Here is a 22,829-nt window from a genome sequence, read left to right as displayed (position 1 = left end):
TCACTGGGGCTGTCTTTGTTGAGCAGATGACTGAGCTGTCCCATTACAGTGCTTTTAGTATCTGCAGCGGGTTTCGGCTCTGCGTGTTTTTTGGCTGGAGAGGGAGTCCTCTGCTCAGGTAAGAGCTTGGCTTTGTTCACCGTCTTCTTCAAACTGAGCAGGGCCAGGTCAGCATCCTTCTCCCTCTGCTTGATCTCCGACACCGTCTCCCTGTCTTCACCCACTGCTCCTTTCTTCAGCACCCTCAACCCACTGAAGAGAGCCGGCATCTGGAAGGAAGGGGACGAAGAGAGCGCCGCGGCCCTGGACGGGGATGAGGTAGAGGTATTCATTTCAGGTGTCTTTGGAGCAGTTGTGCGCTGTGAAGTAGGGCTGCCGCCTGGCTGAATGCCTCCCAGGTGCTTTTCGGGTGCAGATGATGGCGACATGGGTGTCTTTGTAACACCGGCAGTGTCTGATTGCTCCTCTGGACCAGAGGATGATTGGACTGACACTTCAGGAGTCTTAGGAGTGGAGGGAACAGGTGCCTCCTCCTTTTGTGTACTATCTACAGCTTCTGTCTGCTTGGATGGAGAGGCCGTGCCAGCATTATGACCTTCAGTCTCTGAAGCAGGATTCCCAGAGATGATAGAGGGAACAGGTTGAGAACAATCTATCCTGGCATACCCATCGCTTTCATTTGTTCCCAATTTTTTGCTCCTATCCTCTTCTGCAGTCAATGTTTCTGCACCTACAGACACTGTGGTGGTGCTGTCCTTGGGAGCGCAGCCATCTCCCGGTTTGGAAACTGAAGACTGAACTGTCCTAGAGCTAGTCCTGTTCAGAAACCTGCCTGAATTTAGAATAGCTTCTATGCGGGATTGCTCGCTAAATTTGTGTGTTCTGAACATAAGCAATTTGTAGGCTGCTTCTGCCTCAGCGGCATGTTGTGGCTGATCTCCTCCACCGTGATCCACTGTGTTATTGTCTTCCTTAGGTAAGACGGGCTCTCTGGTCTTGGCAAGCTTCTCTGATGTGCTGGTGCTGCTGTGGGAAGCATCCTCATCTTCATTTTCTGTGTCACTGTACGTTTCCACCTTGGTGACCTGGACCAGGTCTGTGTCAACTTGTGCTCCAGCTGCTCCTTCATCCACCCGCCCTTTTAGCTTGTACTTACTGTTAGTGGCTTGACCACCTTCAGGAAGAGGATTCTTGCGATGCGGCAGCTCCTTGAAAGACATCAGCACGGCCGCCTCCAAGTCTGTAGAGGCAGATCTATCCCGGGTGAAGAAGCTGCTGAAAGCATTCAGTAAGGAACTAGCAGGCGGCTTCCCCTGTTCCTCTGAGTTATTACTTCCACTGTCCATTTTTGCTCAAAGTGTCACACCACCTGAGAGCAAAGGGAGGCAAACCACAACAGGTAGCAGCTCTAGCAAAGTGTCAGTTAAAAGTGTCATAAAAGGTCCATCTCCCCATGTCCAGTTATCCAAGCAGCTCCTGTTCCACCTCTACCGTTGGCTGGGAACAAAGGGGCTTTGTATGGACAATTTTCCGCAGCTCCTCTTACCTTCTTTAGGAGGGTGCCAGTTGTAACAACACTATCCTGTAATCTTGTTTAGTGACACACAAATAGGTTGCATATAGCAGCCTTTCGCTATATCACACAAACACTACTACTGACATGTTGACAGCAGTACAGTTCAGTCTCCTCTGTGTGAGCATGATTCCCATGACGCTGCAAGTCAAGTCAAGCTGCTCAGTGGCTGGAAGCATGTCCTGCTGTAATCTCCCTGGGAGAGCAGGAGAACAGAGTTCACTTGCCGTTCACAAAAGCATTTCCAAACTTTCCGACAAGCTGAGCGGTATTATCCATGTAGTTGTGCGCTATCCTGTTCTATGTGGACTCCAGGACTGAACGGTTCTCTTTAGTACGAGTCTGTCTCCTTTAGCATGTCTGTCTCACTTTACAGGAAAGCCCTGTGTGCTGTTGTGTGAGGAAAAAAAAAAAACTTCAGGTTGAAAAGGAAAAAAAAGTGTCTCACTGGTCTACCCAGTCTGAGGACGCCTCCCTTCAGGTCCCTCCCTTCCTGGGAGGGAACCTGCAGAGCCCAGCACCACAGGTGTCTGATTACCTCTGCTCACTTCCGTAAAATGGCTGCCGAGTTAACAGGGTAAACACTGAGGAGAAGTGAGCACGTGGTCAAGTGGAGAGCTGCAGTGGTCCAGTAAACCAGCATTGCACCATTAAGCGGTGAGCTACTGCAATACAGGGCTTAGCAAGTGGTGATTAGGCAGCGTAGCTACAGCCAGCTCTGGCTAACAGGCTCAGTGGCTAACGCGTGATTAGCAGCTCATGAACTCTCAGTCAGAGCAGGACTGAGTTCAGTTAGAACAAAAAGATATGACACTTTGATTCACTTACCTCAAACATGAATGTCAACTTTCTTTCTACACACCGAGCTGTGACAGTTTTGATTCAAACTGGAAGTTTAGTTGTGACACCACGGTTTCTAAGGAGGTTTAAAAAGTTTAGAAGCTAACAACAGTTGAGCTAACAACAGACAACACAATATGAGGGAAAGAGGAACACTTGAATAGTTTTTATGAGAAAATCAAAAAGCAGAGAGAAATCATTCCTGTGGTGTCTTATTTAGCTGATTTAACCAGCTCTAACATTCAATTTATTTTTGTATAAATGTTAGTAAAGTGGTTTGAAGCACATGGATTCTTCAAACCGTGGTTGCCCTTAACAACCAAAGGTCAAGCTTGTTGAATGCATTCCTTCAGACTGGCTCATTGAGCACCGCCTCAGCTGAAGCCACAAAGCACTCACTTATAAAAGAAGTGTGTTTTTAAGTGTGTAGTATAAATGTTTTTGTCCAGTTCTATGACCCAAATTAAACAAAAAATTGTGAAGAGAAAATGGGAGAAATGGATATTCTTCAAGCTGGAAACAGAAGAACAAATGAGCAAAAAGGGGCCGCATGAATAATGGAAATATTGTTGTAAATGTATTCTCAAACAGGTATTTCTTTTTTACTGTTATAATAATAACCAATAAAAACCTGAAAGAAATATCACTTGTAACTGCATTTTCCTCTGATTTTCTTTTTATTCATCAGAAGAAAGCCACAAATAGAGAGGGGGATTCTGTGGCCGGGGAATTAAGTTATGTAAGTCCAGTCGTAATTCATACACACACAGTAAATCCCCTCAGAGGCTGTACCAGAAAGAGGCACCTCTGATGGACAAGGCTGTGATGTGAACTGATATCTGGCACATGTCAGCTCAGTAGTGACATGATTAATTTACAGTCAGAAAGTATTCAGACCCCTCCACTTTTTGTTACGTTGCAGCCTTTTTCTTACATCATTTAAATTCATTTACCCCTCAATCTACACTCAATACTCCATAATGACAAAGAGAAAGCAGGTTTTTTTTTTTTTTTTACAAATGTATTAAAAGCCAAGATCTGAAATTGACATAAGTATCCAGACTCTTTGCTATAACACTGGAAATTTAGCTCAGGGGTCTTCCATTTATCTTGATCATCTCTAAGATATTTTCTACACCTTGATTGAAGTGATTGGCCTACACCTGTCTCTATGAGGTCCCACAGCTGATAAGGTAAATCAGAGCAAAAACCAATCCATGAGGAGGAAGGAAATGTCTGCAGAGCTCAGAGTCAGGATTGTGTTGCGGCACAGATCTGCGGAAAAACAATTGCTGCAATGAAGGGCACAGTGGCCTCCATAATTCTTAATGGAAGAAGTTTGGAAAAACCAGGACTCTTCCTAGAGCTGGCCACCCAGCTATACTGAGCAATTGGAGAGAAGGGGAAGTGGCCAAGAACTGGACGGTCACTCTGGCTGAGCCCCAGAGATCATGTGAGGATAAACTTCCAGAAGGGACAACCATCACTGCAGCACTCAAGTGATCTGAGCTTCATGGCAGAGCGGCCAGACGGAAGCCCATCCTCAGTGAAAGTTTATTATTATTATATTATTAAGCACCTAAAGGACTCTTAGATGGTGAGAAAAAAGAGTCTCTGGTCTGATCAAACCAAGATCGAAGTGTTTGGCCTCAATTCAAAGCGTCGTGTCCGGAAGGAAACTAAACACTACAAATCTAAAAAGAGAGAAGAAAAAAAAAAACCCCTATCAAATCAAAACTACAGATTTGGATTGTGTCATCTCATCCCTCCTCCTCCCTCCCGCTCTCAGAATGCATCATTTACAATTGATGTATGCTTCTCTAGTGACATGAAAATGGATGATGGTGACAAAAAGGCCGTGCCCCAGCCAAGTAAGTGAGCTGGCTGTCACTTTCAAAACAATGCAGAGGCTCTAATTCTGTACAGCGTGGCCTTTGTAATGGTATGTTAACTGATTATGATCAGTCAAGCAATGTATTGTGTCTTTGGGAAAACAATTCATGGCATTGCACTCCTAGACTATCCGCCTAAAACCACACCCAGGTAATCTGCCTTACCTGCCAATGGAATGAACGCCTTTGCCAGACAGCATGATGGAACCTGGATGGATTTAGAGAGACTTACAGAGACGGAAATAGTTTTGTTTTTTTTCTTTGTTTTTTTAAATCAGATGATTTGAGTGCAGATTAGTAGTTCTTTGGTTGTATTACTTATTAGCATAATTAAAGCCTACAAACACCTGGAAACAAACAATGCATTGTTTGCTGCAGGCTTTTTGGGAGACATGCACACAGTAGGATTACACAAACCACATGCTTTGTGTATCTCGTGTTGCAATCTCAGCCCATTAACAATAGAGAAATCCCCTTAATTACTCTCTATGGCCTAAATAAGTTTACAAAATGATAGAAAAGGCCTGCAGGAGAAGGTCAGATTTTTCTGTGTTTGCTCTGAATGAGAGAGGTTTGAGTGGAATGATCTCAGTCAGTTTTGGCTTAATACCCCAGTCTGCAGATTAGAATCCGTGACCTGTTAATCCATCTCTAAGAATTCATGATCAGGTGGTTAAATGCCAGAGTGGAGAGCAATCCCTATGAGTCCCAAGAGGGTGGAAAATTAAAAAAGAAAAAAAGAGTGCCATGGTGCACTGCTCTGCGTGGGAAAATGTGCATTACAGCTCATTGAGATCTTTAAGTGTTTGTGCTGCTCATGTTTGAGGACCCTCACCGTGCACTCCAGCTTGGGATAGTAAGGTGTGTCTCCGATGATGTCATCCTCGGGCGGTGTGATGCGTAGGAAGTCCAGGTGATCGGGGCGTGGAACGTGGGAAAGGGGCTCCTGAGGGTCATCGCCATCCAGCATCCAAATATCATCCTGACGCAAGAGGGAATCCTCTGAAGCAACACACAAACAAACACACACACACACACACAACCACAGGGTAATTAAGGCTCTGTGTTGTGCAAGGTATCACAGCGTGGAGAAACACAACAGTGCAAACAGGTGTCGTCGGGTGCGACCGGGCTAAATAACTTGCCTCAGTCTGTGCTGCTTATCTTCCTGTGTTACAAAAATGGGACGAGGTAGAACACAGGCATCAGAGGCTTTTAGCATCAAACAGGCAGCAAGAGAAACCCCTATTTAGCTGCAAGCTTGAGGACACGGGGTGTTGTGTGGCGTAGTGGTCTAAGCAGGCGCCCCATGTGTAGAGGCTACAGTCCTCGCTGCAGTTTGCCCCGGTTTGAGTCCCGCATCGGACGGCCTTTACTGCATGTCATTCCCCCTCTCTCTGCCTCCCCATTTCCTGTCTCTCTCCACTATCCTGTCCAATAAAGGCACAAAAGCCCAAAAAAATATAATTAAAAAAAAAAAAAAGCTTGAGGACACACAGCTATTTTTAATCTGCACTTAGCCGGCCCTGTTCCAATCATCAACATCAACAGAAAGCCACACTGATCCAATAAGAAAAATGGCTGCAAAGCAAGTCCAAATACCACCGTCTAATATAGATTTGCATTCAAGACATGTTCACAGTAACAGAGGCATGACAGTGCTTGTGCATTGCTCAGCCCTGCCACCGCAGTACAATAAAGTTAATTGAAAATAAGTGTCGGTGATTTGTGTGCGAGCCTGTGTGTTCAGTCATCTAAAGGCCCTGAGGAGTGGAAGTACAAAACCATTTTAATTTAGATTAGGAGAGACTGCCCTCTCCTGACCAAGGACACACACACACACACACAGACACAGACACAGACACAGACACACACACACACACACACACAGCGTAACGAAATGCCACAGGTAAACTTCAGCCTATAACTCGGCTAAAACTGCATTAAATTAATGATAAATCAATAGGAACTGCCCCCTCTGTGCTGCTTCTGCCGCAGTATGCTGGGGAGTTAAATTCATTCTGAGCATTTCAGAGCACCTGGCTTTTTAATATTTACTGCTGGCTGACAATGCAGACACAGCCCTGAGCCTGCACTGCCTTACTCGTGTGTTATGTGGCCTGAACAAATCACATGATATTAACTTCAGGAACCAGGCCGTTGTAGCCTGTGCCAACACAGAAGCAGAAATGCTGTTTCATCAACTACTTCTCACGTCCACAGAAACGTGATTTATCATGCCTTGATGCATGCATTCACCGCCTCAAGAGTGAGTCGTGCAATAAAAGGTGATGAAAAGTACATGGACAGGACAGGACAGGACAGGACAGTGAGGTGAAAGAATAAGAAGACGGAGGGAAGAACACACTGGGGGGGGCGGCAGCTCTTGAAGCTTGGTGTCTTCAATTTCCTCCGGCTGTAAGACAACACCTTGACCCGTTTAGGCAGAATTATGAGCTGGAAACTGAGAAACGCTCATCACTTCCTGTTCAATGAGATGCAAAAAATATCCCATAAGCTCAGTATGTCAAGAGTGTCCTTGAACAGGGGCTTGTGGCATTACTGTGCCGCAGCCCAGCACACACTTCTAAGGACTTGGAAGTCCTATTGAATTGATCCCCAGAGTCCCAGTCTCGGCCAAATGCTTTTAAATTCAGTTATGAGAGCCCACACATACACACACACACACACACACACACACACACACGGAACTGACTGGGGGGGCTTCATTGAAAAATGGAAGCTCTGAAATTCAGCTGCTGTGTTCTCCCACAATCAGTCATTATGAGACAGCAGCTATGCCTGCAGTCGCTCCAGTTATCTGGGACTTGGACAGCAGCAAAAAAAAAAGTAGGATTAGATTAATAATTTTTCATTATGATAATGCTGCGCTGCACAGTCCCGCAGTGGGAACTGCTGACTGTAGGCTGGGGCACTTCCAAATGCGGACTTGGCCCAGTCAGTGCCAAGGAAAGAAACCACTGAGCAGAAGCAACTCTCTCCACAATTCCTGGTTCTTTGAGCAGTGTAAAATCAACCTGCCACAAACTATTAAATATATGAAAAATATATGAAACTAGCAAACAGTGAACACCTATCGATGTGTTTTCTATGCTCCTTTATGCCTCCAAAAACATTACAGTTAAACAGTCTTGATGCTCCTTTGTGCAATGTGTGCCTATGCTTCCCCTGATTGACAGACAGGCAGTCACTAAATTAAATATGTATAATGTGTCCCACGCTGCCACCATCTGGACAGGCAGAGGAAAAGGCCCGTCTTTCTCCCTGTAGTCAAAACACACTGCAGTGAAGGTAATGCACAACACTGCAGTGTATTAACTGCAATCAGATGGGGAGAGGCAACTCTTAGATGCATTAGGTAATGAAGGAACCACATTTGTTTATTTGGCAGTTGATTTATCGCACTCTAACATGCGCGCACACGCACACATACACACACGATGAGCTTAAGTTCAATGCCGCCGGGGAGAACTGTGTCCTTATTGACATTTAATCTCCCTCCCTGCTGCTCTAAAAGCCAAGACTGAATCTCAGTGTCCGTAACTGAGCGATCACAGAGTGCAGAGGGGATTGTTGTTTGTCTGGTGGCTGACACAAGAGTTTGATTTGACAGAAGGTAATGCTCTGCTAACTGAATCATCCCAACCCAAGACAACATCAGTGCAGCAAATATAAGGCCCTTTGGCAAAGTCAGCAGTTTGCTCTGACAGGAACATCTACAGTAAATACAGGTGTTTCCTTAGTGCAGTCCTGCAGGTATCGACTGACACAGTGTGTGTGTGTGTGTGTGTGTGTGTGTGTGTGTGTGTGTGAGTGTGAACAGCTGTCAGACAGCGTGGGTGTTTCGATGGTACTGCAAGCATTATCATTTTAACAATAAAGTATCTGTGTTTGGCCCGGCTCAGATGCAATCTAACGTCTGATCCTGAAAGGTCGGCATTGTCAGCGGTGATGGATTAATCCACCTGTCACTCCGTCAGCTTGTCATCACTCATCCAGCGGTCAGAGGAAGCTTTGTTGAGGCTGTATCCGACACTGTGGAGCAGACACGAAACCACTAAGAGCAAAGTTAGTTTTCAAACCCGTACGGACAGTGACCGTCTCATTTCGTTTGCAAATAGCAATTAGTGAAACTGATCGATATTATTAACCGAGTACTGCAGGCCAGGCGAGGTCAAAATATCTATATGCATTCGTTTAAAAACTGAGCTTTCGCAAATTAACACCAGTCTACCTCCTCCCACTGCACAGTTTCTTATTCTTATCAAAGAAGCACAACACAGCTTTGCTCAGTGTGTCCAGCGCCCTATTTTATCCACTAAAAATCTATAACCTCATCATTCAAAGTAAAAGAACTGGGCCATGAAGCATGGCGAGTGCATCTGGCAGCCTCCACCCCCTCCATCACTTTTAGCCAGGAAGGAGGATCATAGACTTTTATATAAATCATGAAAAATGCAGGATTTATAAATCACCCAGCTTCTTTTGCGCCTGTCACAACCGTTTTTCCACGCAGGCTTGTTGGCTGTGCATAGCTGACAGGCTGGCTGATTGACTGACTGGTTTGGCTGTCAGAGCTGAGGTCCATGTAAATAAAAAGGCAGCTACAAGTGGAAAACCAGGGAAGAGTGCTGCGGTGCCCTGAGGGCCAGAGAAGAGATGTAGCATGACATGATGCTCAGAGAGTCATCATTACTCATTTGAAATGCAGTTCTGGAGGCTGATGGGATAATACAGAGCTGTGGGAAGAAGGAAGAGTGCTTTCATTGGGCCTGGCAGGCTACAGACTGGGAGACAGGAAATTTGGTTAAGTTTGCTTCAGTCTGCTGGTGAGTGTAGTTCAAAAGCATGAGATGGGACAGCTAGCATTTGCTGAGATGGTAATGTAGCGGAGTTGTTTATTAAAGAAAAGAAGTTACACGTTATATGAAAGACCTTTGCGCCCTGTGTCTGCATGCAGTACGAAGCAGTGCAAGATGGACTGAGAGAGAGAAGCTCTTTTAGCCTGTTTAGGCAGAATCCACTTCATTATGTGAATAGAGCTGGCCCTTGTCCTCATTGGGTGAAACAACGATGCATGGCTGTGCACTCTGCTGAATGACAGATGGAAGGGAGAGCGGGGTGACATACTCTTCTGTGCTCTGTGCTGATCAGTTTCATATGACCTTGCTGGAACCTATTGGGTAATCTGATTATGGTATTGCCTACCATATGTCAGACAATAAAATAAGTAAGGAATTAAGGAAGGGTGGGGTGAAGGGAGAGTCAGAGAGAGACACACACCGATGGCTGATTGGCCTGATAACAGCATTTTTTTTTTTTTTTTTTAAAGTGGCTATAATAAATATTTTCATCACAGCTATCATAACTAACAAATGACTATATGTAATGTGAAAGAGACCGATATCACACAAGGCTGCATTTCCTCTCACAGCATCTTTTAACTCACTGCTTTGACTTTGAATTAGCGACTAGCTGTAGCTTCTTGTGCAGCTTTAACATGGTGTTGGGGTTGACTGCTTATTGAGTAAAAGAGAACTAGCAACACAAATGCTAACATGAAGAGAAACAAACAGAAATATATTACAAAGATATTGTGTTCACACACATAAAACCAACACATACACTCATTTAGTAAATGCATAAAGTATTCTGTTACGCAGTGCAGGAGCATTAGCATTTGAGGTAAACATGAGAATTTGTTACTGTAAAATTACCATTCATGTCTGCATAATCACACTCATTAATAAGCACTGAGCTTCAATAAGAGAGAGCACAGATTAAAGAGCCCGGATCATAATTAGTTCAACATTTGCAAACTATGAAGGGCCGAGCTTCACACTGACCCACTTAGCCCTTTTGGCTGGACCCTGTGATGTTCATTTATCTGTGTTAACATCTGAAGTGTATTCAATTATCAAGCAACACTAGAGCGATTCAGTAAACAGCTCAAGTGCAGCAGAATCGACACAGGGATTTTGTTTAAGATTAAAGGTTTCGGCCCTCGCTCTGAAAGGCTGTGCAGCATGAAGCATGTGGAAAGCATGATGGAGGGCACAATGCGAGCATATCTTGTTCTTTCAGAGCTTCATACAGATAACCTATACACTATAATATCACACATCAGTGAAGAATTTAGGATATATGCTCGAGCCAATGCTCAGGAACTAAAAAACATTGTTCATGGTACAGTTGAAAGGAAAAAAAGAACAGGCGCTTTTATGAAAAAGATGGTAAGGCCCTAATGCCGGACCATAGGGATTTATGTGCATATTAGTGTGCGCCATCCGATTGTGTCGTATCTGTGTGCATGCCAAGGTGTGTGAGGGCACAGAAGGACAGTGTAATTTCAGTGGGAATTGATCCACGTTATTACCACATGAGTAAAGCCGGGTTATTCATTCCCCTATACACCAGTTAGCTTAGCTCCACACAGCTCAGCACTCACTCTCCCTGCGGCCGCTGCTGAGCTGAGCGTTGATGGCTGTGTTGCCTCAGCTCTTGTTAATCTATGATGTAACAATTCAAATGCTCCGGAGCTTCCTTAAAAATGCAGCATTGTTTTTAAAATAGGGATAAAGCTGTTGTCCAAACCAATGTCCACGGTCTATTAGTAAATTACATAATCAAGCAAGGATTGTATGACACAGTCTGAGAGTGATGATTAACCACATTACAAAAGGTAGCTAATGATAATAATGATAATAATAATAGTAATAAAAATAATAATAAGGTAGCAACTTTTTTTCCATACACCATTACAGTTCATGCAGTAAAGGTGTATGAACTTTAAACCAACACAGAAAGCTCAGAGGAAAGCCTGGCCAATGTGCTGAATAGAAGCTGGAAAGAGAAGAAAGACTGGTCAGTTGTCACTGATGAAAAGTCACACTGACACCTCTGAACTAAGCTTGTGACATTATTGTGGCTTTGCAAAGATTATGTATGATGGGAGTGTTTAAATCCATTTATTCTGTCATTGTAGGCATGACATACAATAGGCCAGATTAGAAAAAGAGGAAAAGAGTTCTGCAAATAGTGTTTTTCTAATCCTTTTTTTTTTTTTTTTTTTTTTCTCCTGTAACCCTTGTGCCTGCTGGGTCCCTGATCCTTTTGTCAGCTTCCTGTGTAAGTGGGTAGGATGTGGGTTTAGGGAAGGGATGGCAGATCCCTCAGAGTCCAAATTGGCAATGCTTCAGTTAACACTGTGCTCACGAGAACCCTGGTCAGGTCGAACTTTGTGTCAACTTTGAGTCTTTGATCTGGGACACTCCCACTAATCTCCGCCTTCCCTGCGGCGCTGAGAGAGTTAAAATGGATCATCAGCCAAACTATTCTCAGGCCCTGCTTGCCCCTTGTGCAACTCAGTTGGGTAGTTTTTAATTTGTGGTCACGTGTCAAAGCCGAGGAGAAAGCACAGCAGTTAAAAACTAACTGGACTAACAGAGACATTTTGCAAAACCGTGTCCATTTATTGGTTCGGCTAGTTTACTAGATAATAGCTGGAGTGACAAAGTAAAACTCCTTGCCTGGAAAAAGTTTGTCAGTTGCAATGCTGCAGAGTAATTGCTGGGGCATTTCAACAACAACCTCAGGCAGTGGCTCTGACAGGCAAACACACTCACTCAAGGCATCTTGTTTTGTTCAGCTCTCTGAAAGCCTGCGCCAGCAGTGCCAGATGAAGGGCATACTCTGACAAACGTTTCATGGTTCTGAGATGATAAAAGCGCGGATGTCAACATTCACATCCAGGCAGGGAGCTCCAGCATGAATCAGTGTGTTCAAAAGCACTGTCGGAGCAGCGTCATTTCTAATAACTCACCTGTTGTTGTGGAGTTGCTGGAGGACTTCCACTTGGAGTTGCTCGGCCGCCTGCTGAGGTTCAGATCCAGACGGGTGACAGTCCGCTTGTTGCCGTTCTTGTCGATGACCTCCGCGAAGATTTTGGGCTCGTCTGTGTTGTCTCGATCCGGGTCTACGTCCTTATCTGACAGCAGTACGATGCGGTGGTTGAACTGCGGGCTTGCCTGCTTGGAGGACAGAGGGGACAGGACTGGGGACATGCTCTGGAGGCTGTTTGAGGCAGGGAAAGACGTGTTGAAGACCCCGGCAAGACAAGGAGAAGAGGGGCTCTTTATGTGGGATTTGGCTGGGGGTGAAGGATTGGTGGTATTGGACAGGGGCAACTGTAGCCCCTCAGGGAGCTTGGTCCCTGTCTTTTCTCTACTGACTCCCAGCGGGTGGTCTCTGCTTGGCCCTCTCCACTCAGCTGGCCCTTCCCTGTCTGGGCCTGTATGGCTGACATGTTGCACTTTCCCCTCCACATCCTGCACTTTAGCCACCACCCTGACCCCTGTATGCCTCTGATTGATTTCGCCGTACAGCTGCTGGGCGGACTTGACTGTCGATGCGTTTTCCGATAATGTCTCGACAGGAGAATCAAACCTCTTAATCGGTCGGAGGTTGCTCCCACTTTCCCGTCGGGTCAGTCCTTCCATCAGGCTACAGGAAGATGACTCATAACCCAGCTCACTGTCGTACTCGGAGAAGTCACTACAGAAATACACGTCGGGGTCAAACGTCCGGTTGTCCTCCATGAAGTCCCAGCCCTCGCGAGCGATCTGGAAGGGTTCCTCCATGGGCAGGATGGGATTACTGACTGTGCTGACATAAGAGCCGGTGACGGAGCTGTCAGAGACATGGACAGAAGCTGGGGTACCTGGGACCTGCTCCACTACTGAGGCTGCAGATATGGACGTACTCTTCTGAGCAGGAAGCTCAACGCATGAACTCCCGCTTGTAACTTTCTTCTTCATCTTACTGTGTAGGAAATCCTCAGCGCTGTCGAGCGTCTTGCTTCCCAACTTTTTCAGCCTCTTGCTCTTGGACGTAGATCTCTTAGGCTCCGCAGACACAGCGAGAGAATATTTGTTGCTGCTGCTGCTGCTGCTGCTGAGAACCTGACCTCCAAGGTGAACCTCCTGACCCTCCATGTAATCCTGGAGTTTCCCATCCTGGTTACCCATCCTGACTTTGATGGCGCAATCCCTACACAGCGATAAGAGATCCGCCAGCAACTGGTGGTGCTCTGCAGCCAGCCAGCAGAGCTCTGCAACTGCCTCCTTTGTTGCCTGCTGGGAGTTGAGGAGTTCGCCTAAGGAGTTGGAAGACTGGCCTCTTTGTTTGGACACTGCAAGATCCTCCTTTCCCCAGTCATGGTCATTACCAGCCCTTTCCGGGTGAGGGGTGCGGCTCTTGTACTTGAAGCTCGGGGCCCGCCTCTTGGGGAAATACAGGCTGATGGTGCTTAACTCACGGATGGGTGCATACAGGAGCAAGACGGTGTGAGTGCCCTCCATGATGGGTGCCATGTTAATCACTCAAGCACTCTGAGTAAGTGGTCAATCCCCAGATAAGAGTGACTGGGCTCCGACTGCAGAGGAGGACTTCTGGTTATTCATCACCTGGCTTGCCCGGATGCTGTCAGAGAGAAAGTAGCACACAGCGATAAATCTGACAGGATGTACAATTCACATGTTAGTCCTGCTAGAGACATTTCCTTATTTGATTGTAGTTTTACAAAAACATAACCTTTAAATGTTCAATAAACATTCTCTCACAGCTAGGACACTTCATACTAGCTGGATGCCGATGCAGAGATAGTTTTGAAGCACAAATACAAGCTGCTCCTCTCACAGTGGGCCCTCCATATTATCTCACTGTCAAACACAGAAAAACTAAAGAAAATCCCCAGTAGAACGGACTCTGTTGTACACTTACCATCCTTATCTTATCTCCATCCCCTTCTCCTCCATCGAAGAGGAAACATTTCTAAAAAAAAAAACAACAACAACAAAACAACAACAACAATAAAAAAAAACGCATTTCATCAACATTTCACAAGCTGCCGCATAAAACCTGCCAGTGTCACACAAGGTGACGGCACATGCAGAGCCCCACACACAGGCTGAACATCGGACACAGGCAAAGCAGGCTCACATTTGACTTTACTGCTCCAAACAATTTCCCTCAATCTCCCAACTGTTTACACCACAGCACAACCTACTGTAAATAATCCCGTGGGTTAGCTGTCACCTTGCAACAACCACGAGTGCATTTGTCAGAGTTAAGATGGCAGCACAGATACACAACCCGTCAAGGCTTTCCGGGGGTTTTACTGCTGCCCACTACAACTATAATCGACAGATATTTAACGACATTTGTAATTAATTCAAATTGAATGCACAGAAACTCCGCATCAGCCTCATGTCAGCTTCACTTGGATGTTTTCTATTGAAGAACAAGCTGAAAGTAGGTTGCAGACAAATGCACCTGCAGCAGGTAAAAGCACAAGCAGCTGTTCGTCAAGCGTAAAACAGTTACTTACCCGATTTAGTTGCATGGCAAATATTTCTTCACATCTCCGTGCCGCAGCCAGCCACCGCTCGCCGCTGCTCCACCGGGCTCGTCCCGCGTGATTGACGGCAGCTTGGTCCAATGGGCGCACTCAGCGCCGGCTCGCTGCTCCGTGATTGGTGTTTCATTATTTATCTACATCCCACATTTAGAGCCAGTGCAGCTGCAGCGGGCAGGTAGGCCATGTGATGCGGGGTTTGAGTCTGTGTATCGAGCGGGGGAAGAGGACGACAAGCAGGTGACTGTGAAGTTAATTGAACCGTGGTGGCAATTCCCATTGTTTCAAATGGCCAATATTAGCGTTCGGTTAGGCTGTCCGAGCAGGAAGGTAAGCGGATGTCAAAGTGCAGTACCTGCTCCAGGAAGGTCCGAGGTGACACCATCTCTTACAAAACAGGGACACCTAGAGGCCAACGTGAGCATCGCTGCTTTATTGTATTGACACATTCCTACTCATTTTCTTGAGTTATATATTTTTTCTCCCTTTTTTTGCAGTCCAGTTACAGCAGTATTTCAAAGAGTATGCTGTCTCAAAAAATATGTAAGACATTTAGATTTTGTGAATAATACTTTATTCAATGATTTACATACTGTTGCAGTTGCAATAACTTTGAATCCAACCAAAAATATAGAAAACAGAAAGGGGGAGACATTTATAAACACACTTCAGTTTCAGTGAAATCTGGTTGAAAGTTAGACCTGGAAATAAGTTTGCTGGAGACCCTGCAGTAGTTTCAGAAATTATTATATAGACCTATAGTGCTTCAAGGATAATCAGTTCATTTGTTAGTAATGAAATGCTAATGTCAATGAAACACAGTGGGCTCTGTGTTTGCAGTTCTCACAAACACCACAGAAATCATTTTGATAAGTTGTTATCCTTCATCTTGAAATATTACTACTGTTTTTTTTAAACATACTGAAGCAAATAAAATGAATGAGGGCCATTCAAACACAGAAATGAGGCACGAATGAAATATTTAACTGAAGATAAGTGGGGACAAATGACAGGAGTGGTGAAGAGTGGAGGGAGATTAAGAAATGAAGGAAGTCGAAAAGGAAGGAAGGGAAGAAGGAATTAGGGAAGGAGACACGCAGTTAGGTAGAGCAGGTCACAGCATCTACGCTAGAGGGCAGCATCACCACACAATAAGGGATCGTATGTTTATTAACTGTAGTTGTGGAGATGAGCAGGCTTCCTTAAGCATAGGCGTCAGATGTGACATTGGGTAACCAGTGGTTAGGTCATACATCATTGTCATCACTGTGTGGTCCAGGGGGAAAACGAAAGTCTCACTTTGCATTGTTTAAGGTTTAAACTGGGTCTAATCACATTTGATAAATGATTTAATAAGAATTCATCCAATCCAAATAGATGATTGTAGATGATCATGATCAATAAAACGTCAGTTTTGCCGGGTACAATGGGTTCTTCGTTAAGTGAAGCATAAACCCTCCTAAACTCAGTCACTCAGCTTTTTAACACCCACTTTTATTGAGATTTTCTCACTGTATGCATTAGCATAGCCACGTCATAGCAAACACCAATATTTTAGGGGTAAAAGAAATAGATTTGTGTCAATACAAAAGTCTGCTTTTTCCCTCAACAGTAGTAATATTCTATTCTCTGTTCTCTGTGAAATGTGCGGCAATTAATGCTAAGCTATGCCAAGCTTTCCTCAGAACAAGAAAAATCAGCCTGTGATATACATTAGTTTGCACTGGATAGTAGATGTGAACCAAATGATTAAATTAACATTAAGATGCCTATCTGGAACATTCAAACAACTAACTTAATTTCTATCTGGCCCTAAACCATGGATGTAAATGAGCAGACTATCTCTTTACTGTCAGAGATACAAAGCAGAGACAGATCTGATTTGTTGATCCCAAACTTCACAGAGCTAGATGACAGTGAAAAGCTTCACAGGATGTGACACAAACTGAGGGACACATCATTAAAACAGCAACACTGAATGTGACGGATAATTATCTTGACATAGCCTATATATGGTACATATGGAACCCTGTTTTTTTTTATCTATTTATTTATTTTATTTAACTTTCGTCATTTTTTCTTCTCTTCTTATTATTGAATTGCATTATTATCATTGACGCTGTGGCAATATTATTCACCTTACATTCTTGCCAGTGAAGCTTAGTGAATTGAAACCTGAATAGATGCAGGAACGTGTGTGTGTGTGTGTGTGTGTGTGTGTCTGTGTCTGTGTGTATGTGTGTGTGTGTGTGTGTGTGTGTGTGTGTCTGTGTCTGTGTGTCTGTGTGTGGAGTGGGGAGCTGGCCATGGTGCTGATCTGGACCAGCACTGTGGAAATAGCACGTTTTCCGTAGCTAGAAACGAAACTAACGAGCCATCCACTAGACAGCGGTTCTTTGGCTTTATATGACACACTTCTGTTTGAATATTCGCGCTTTCACGGTTGTATTAATAAGGTCTGCCGGTGACGTCGAAGATAAAGACCCCGCTGCTGTATCTTGGCTACACGACTTGGCTTCTCCCTGTTTCCCCGCCACACCGTCCCCAGTTGCTCCAGCCCACCGATGCTGACACACACTCCTCCTCCGGGCGGTGAGCGGGGCTTGAGCACAGGGACTTGAGTGACACATGCTGCGGTAGTCTGCCCCTCTGTACGGTCCGTGGATTAGCTATATGCTAATATCGATAGGAGAGAGGAGCCAGTGGAGGCTTCCCGAGTCTGAACAGGCTCCTTTGCAGCCATGGCTGAAGGTGGAGAAGGAGAGGATGAAATCCAGTTCCTCAGGACTGTAAGTACATTTCCTTCCGCTTGCACTTGATGCGCTGCGCTGGTCGCTGTGGAGATATGTGTCTCTTTTTTTTTCATGGTACCTCGTGTGTGGGATTATTACTGTCGGTTATTGCCTATCACCCAGATGCTATTCTATCCTTCTAGCCTTTGATAACCCCGTGTCTTCTTGCAGATCTTAGAGGCGGTGATCGTGCCCTATTGTTTTGCGCATCGCTCACTGACAGCTATTGTCTTTTCTGCAGTCTCTGTCTCAAGAAGTTGACAGCACTAACTATTTCCAATGCCATGTAAAAACTTACATAGGCACCTTGCTGGCACCGTTTCAGGTAAAATTGTCTACAATTTGTCAGAGACACCCGGACTTAACTTAGTCTTTAAATAAGTCAGAATTGCATGGCTGAATTGTTCATGTGGCATCACTTAAATCTCTTTGAGGATGAAAGGAGTTTGGAACCAGTCTACGTGCTGGGTAATATATTCAAACGTGGCAGCCTGTCTGTGTAGCCTGCCCATCCAGACAGTCGCCCCGGGGTTCCTGTGCAGCAGCAAAGGTCTATGCAAATGAACTGAGGACAGTATTTTATAACAAACACATTGTTGATGCACCCAAGACAGATTTGACTTGTTGGACATAAAGCCAGTGTAGACAGGATCTACTGTATGCTCCTAAAAAAAAAAAAAAAAGAGGCTGTATTTTAGGATTAAACATGCTGGTACCAGGGTAGTACGACACTACAATGAAAATATTTGTCACTTACCTCAAGATGAGTCTTGATGCCTTGAAATAATCTGGCAGTGGGCTGAAAAACTGTTGACAAAGATAGACAATGACATGATCGGCTCATCTATAGTAAAATGCTTCGAGAGGAATATCATGTCTGAAAATACACACTGGTCTCGGATAGATGAAGGAGCAGGGTGCTGGAGGTGTTCCAGATGGACCCCAAGACAGTAGGAGGTGTTTGGTTGCACATATCACTGGAACTGCTGCTTGTTTTTTCCCCCCCTTTATTAAGCTGCTCACAGATGCACAGCCAGTTTTACTTTGAGGCAAACTTAGAAGAGGTGTTCTTATTTTTATGTTCTTTTAATGTTCACATTTTGCAAAGTAACCATCATTTACCCCAACAAATGACAATGTCAAAATGTCAAAAGAGATCCAAGAAGACACAAGGTGGGTCTGTGACGCTGCCTTAAGGTATCAGAAAAGAAATAAACAACATAAGTGATGGCATCTTGACTGAGTCGGATGGTGCTGAAAGGCTTCCCCCATCCCCAGGAATGGCAGTGATCTTTAAAAATGTCCCTGCCTTTCACAATAAGCTGAAACCTCCTCCTGCCGCAGAACCAACCTTTTAACCACAGCGCATAGTCACCACATCAGCATGCCTGCCACTCCAGAAAAAGAGCTGACATTTCAGCACCATACCTGGGCTTGGTCTTAAAATACCACCAATCCACAATCAGGATTTTTTTTTTGTTGTTTATTTTACAGACAAGCTACATAAAGAGTTGTGGATTCAATGGGGTTTTTTTTTACTATAGCTTGGCTGTTTTGGTCCCATTTGTTGGATTCACAGTGAACATTTCTTTTCCTCCAGATGTAACGGTGGGAGAAGAAGTGAGATGGCACTGACAAACAGGAAACTACTGTTGCTTTAAAAAAAAAAAAAAGGGCTCAGCAGCTTGTTGCATCCTTCCACACAGGGAAGCAGCTGACAGGCTGGATGGTGTTGGGATGGGGGCGCGCAGTGAGCGAGCTTGGTGTTCATGAGTGTGAAAGTGTGTGTGGTGTGTGTGTGTGTGTGTGTGTGTGTGTGTGTGTGCGTGCGTGCGTGCGCGTATGTGTGTGGAGAATGCAAATGCAGAGCTGTAGCTGTGTGGTGCAGTCAGGCTGCACCAGACGTGCCACAGCAGAGCACAGTGCAGAAATTATTCATCAGCCCAAGCAAGGCACAGCTGAACTACTCCGTGTACAAGAACAGAACAGATACACACAGGAATATGTACATGCCCACACATATGCATAGACACACACATTTATCTAAAGTACATGCCTAAAGTCAGTCCTGCAGAAACAAATGCTCAAATTGAACACACACATGCTTTTTCTGACGCACGAATACACACACTCCGTCTCCAAACTTGCCTTCACATCTTATCAGTTAGTGGCGAACAGCCTGTGAGGATGTGTAGAGGCTATATTCCCGGCTTGCATCCAAATGTTGCCTGTTATTGGAGTCAAGGAGCTTGATAAAGCAGTTCACAAACTGCCTTTTCTCTCACAACACAAAGTAATTTCCCTGGAGCGGCAGTAGAAATTACCCCTGCCGGACTGCTGCTGCCTATAAACCCAACTCAGTGGGAGGAAAGGGAAGGAAGAGAGGGAACAAGCGAGGATATCTCAGCCATGGGTAATTTGATGTTACAGGAAGAGGAACGGTGCTGATTGTGAGCCAGGAGACTCGGAGCAAAGCTTCCCCCAAACTGCTGTTTAATGTCAGAGGGGGCATTGGGCTGCGCGGAGAGATTAATAAGGCTGCATATTCTATAGGAACTTTGTTCGTCCTGGTTGGAAATGTCCTCGGATGCACCAGCTCTAGCAGCAGTAGCTTCATAATAAGCAGCATAGTGAATAAAATATCAGCTGATGGTTACATGGCTCAGACTGCTCATTATGTAAGAGTGGTTTTCTAAATGAATTGCTTGACTACTGTGTGTTGTGTCATTAGAGCAAACAGCGAGTAGAGGAAGAAGAAAGTTTTCTTCTTGTCTCATTCTGCTTTCTTTTTTTTGTTGTTTTAATTCATACAACCATCCTGACAGAAGGCCACTTATTAGTGAAAAAAATGACACAGCATGCGGTGTGATCATCCATGCACAAGCACACGCGCGTAACTTCTCTGTTGTGAGGATCCCTGCTAGGCGAATATCAAATTCTGGTGATCTATTAGCAGTTTGAGTGGGAGTAGCGACTTTGAAAAGGCCAGACTAGGGCTGTGAGTAATGCACTGTGGCAGCGCTCGGCTTGTTTATGTGAAGGCACTGGTCTCACTTTGCATCCAGGCGATGACTGTCAATGCGGCAACACAGTAGAAGTCATACAACCAGCCAAAACATGCAGGCAAAAAGAAAAAAAAAAAATGGACCACATCAGAAAAAAACACACAAAAAAAAACCCCACATAAGACCATAAAGCAGTAAAGCAATGGTTTTGGCTATGCTGTGTGTCCATGGCATCAGTGCCAGAGCTCGCTACCTCTTCACCCACTCATGTTTCTGTGAACACCCTGCCGGGGTGTCTCTCTTTCTCAGTCCCTTGTTGCCGTTGCTCTTGTCTGCTCTGCATTGCTCTTTTCTTCTTTCACTTTCGTCATATTTCCTATTTCACTTCTCACTTTTTCCCACTTTCAACTTTTATCTCATTCTTTTATCTCCCTTTGCCTCCCGTGCTTCTCATATCCATTGTGATCTGCTGTGTGATCTGCTGTGGCTATTGACATGTGCTCGTATATGTGTGTCTCTATGCCGTGTTGCCTTTTGAAATGGTGATGTGAGGGATCCTGGGAGGGTGGAGGCTGTATCTAAAAGCTCCATGCTGGCCCAGCGGCAACTAAAGGTGCCCTTGATCTGCAGTGAGCAGTCAGATAGATAAATTATTTTTACTATGAAATCTTATGGCAGTATCTTTAGTTAGGCCGGATTTCTTTAGCAGAGAGCATGAAGAACACGTTTCCAGGTTTTTGCCAACCTTTCATCACATGCCTAAAAGTAGTTTTTTTTTTAGTATGTCCTATATCTAAGTTGATAAGATTTTAGCGCCACAAGTATGCGTGACTTGCTACATATTAGGCTCCTCCTGTTACTCTGTCACTTGCCCTGTGTATAATTATTAGAGATTAGCATGAAATTATTCCCACTGATGGGAATTCAGTTCGGCACATCACTGCGTTCTACTTGACACTAAGGAGGGAAGCTTTAATGTTATTATGATGAGTTCTGCTGTCATTTCATGCTTGGATTAAAAAAGTAATAGCTCAGTTTCATTAGCGACCAAAACGCATTTTGAGCATAATGGTGCAGATTTGAGTGCAGATATTGACTCTTGAAATAGCTTTGTAAAGAGTTTTTTTTTTCAGGAAAACGAGAAATTGTCTTCTTGTGATTCAAATTGTTACCGTCTAGTTTTTTTGGCACATGATTTTACCACTTGTCACTGAATGTGTTCTGAGGTGCAGAAAACTTATGCAGCGTGTGAATACTTCACTTTCTTTATTTTTACATTATCAATTTATTTCTCACATATTGTTTTGGGCAAATTTGAAATCTATTTGATTTATAAAAAACACAAAATAGATACTCTTTTTGTCTGTACTGCACATAACCTACATTCCTCCTGCAGCATTGATTTACCTCATATCTCCCATTAGCATCAGCTCAGACTCATTCACAATCCTCTGTATTGCACTTTCCAAACCTCAACTTGCAGAAAAGTAAGTTGGTGTAAGGTTTTAAAGCGGAAGTGTTGTTCAGCAGATGGCTGTTTCTCTGTGTTTGTGTGATGGAAATGGACGGATAAGATAGGCCTGTGATGTAGGGGGAGTGAAGCCAGCAGGCCTGCCCAGAGACAACCCAGTGTAAAGCTGCTGTAATGAGATATTGATCGTGCCACCAAATGAAGAAATTTCCTCAGTAATGTCAGTGGCATGCAGTAAGCGGGCCTGATTGATCTGGAGTTTCAGAGCATTAATATTTAATGAGCTAGTGTAGGAAGCTTGCTCCTAAAGAAGACCCTTTTGTTATTTTCTCTTTGCTTGAAGACCTCCAACTAGTTCTCAACTATAGTGTGGCACACCTTGAAGTGACAGTACTGACTAACTTTTGTCTCATAACTGCTCACTATTGACATGCTACTGTGCTCCCAGGATGCACTACGATAAGATATTGGGTGTAATGTTGCAGAAGTTTAGTGCTGTGGCTATTTATTTTAATTATTAATATATTATTTTATCAATAACTGACCACTTTGTTTAGTAAATGTTAACAATGATCACAAATACCCATCACAAATGACCAGAGGCCAAAGCCTTGACTTTAAATTGCTTACAACAACCCCATATCCAAAGGCATTCAGTTTAAAATCATGTGAAAGAAAAGAAACAAATCCTCACACATGGAGAGGGTGAAATATTTTGTATTTTAACTTGACAATTGACATCAAGGCTTGACTGAATATCTACATTTTCACATATTTTTCACATATACAGCATATACTCATTCTTTGATCTTTCTGTTAGT

The 22,829-nt window shown here is 44.3% G+C and overlaps 2 protein-coding genes across 2 annotated transcripts; both read right to left on the bottom strand.

Annotated features, from left to right (window-relative positions):
* Positions 1 to 5: 5 nt before the first annotated feature.
* On the bottom strand, positions 6 to 2,100 carry LOC147818506 (uncharacterized; the record flags this gene model as incomplete). Its single annotated transcript, XM_087176922.1, has 1 exon — positions 6 to 2,100. A coding segment is annotated over exon 1 (1,341 nt), but the record flags the coding sequence as incomplete, so codon positions are not given.
* A 2,856-nt stretch (positions 2,101 to 4,956) lies between these two features.
* Positions 4,957 to 14,218, bottom strand: LOC111663139 (uncharacterized). The gene is made up of 4 exons (XM_023417215.2): positions 14,107 to 14,218; positions 12,149 to 13,806; positions 5,141 to 5,307; positions 4,957 to 5,004 (listed from the first exon to the last, which is right to left on the bottom strand). The coding sequence occupies exons 2-4, from the start codon at positions 13,695 to 13,697 to the stop codon at positions 4,957 to 4,959; spliced, it is 1,764 nt and encodes a 587-aa protein (XP_023272983.1). The 5' UTR covers positions 13,698 to 13,806; positions 14,107 to 14,218.
* Positions 14,219 to 22,829: the final 8,611 nt, after the last annotated feature.

This window comes from Seriola lalandi, unplaced genomic scaffold (genome assembly GCF_002814215.2).
Source record: "Seriola lalandi dorsalis isolate HSWRI2012SDOR001 ecotype SW California unplaced genomic scaffold, Sedor1 jcf7180002054573, whole genome shotgun sequence".
In the NCBI taxonomy this organism is placed as follows: Eukaryota; Metazoa; Chordata; class Actinopteri; order Carangiformes; family Carangidae; genus Seriola; species Seriola lalandi.
The sequence above is the reverse complement of the archived record's forward strand: the minus strand, read 5'-3'. Positions and strand labels throughout refer to the sequence as shown.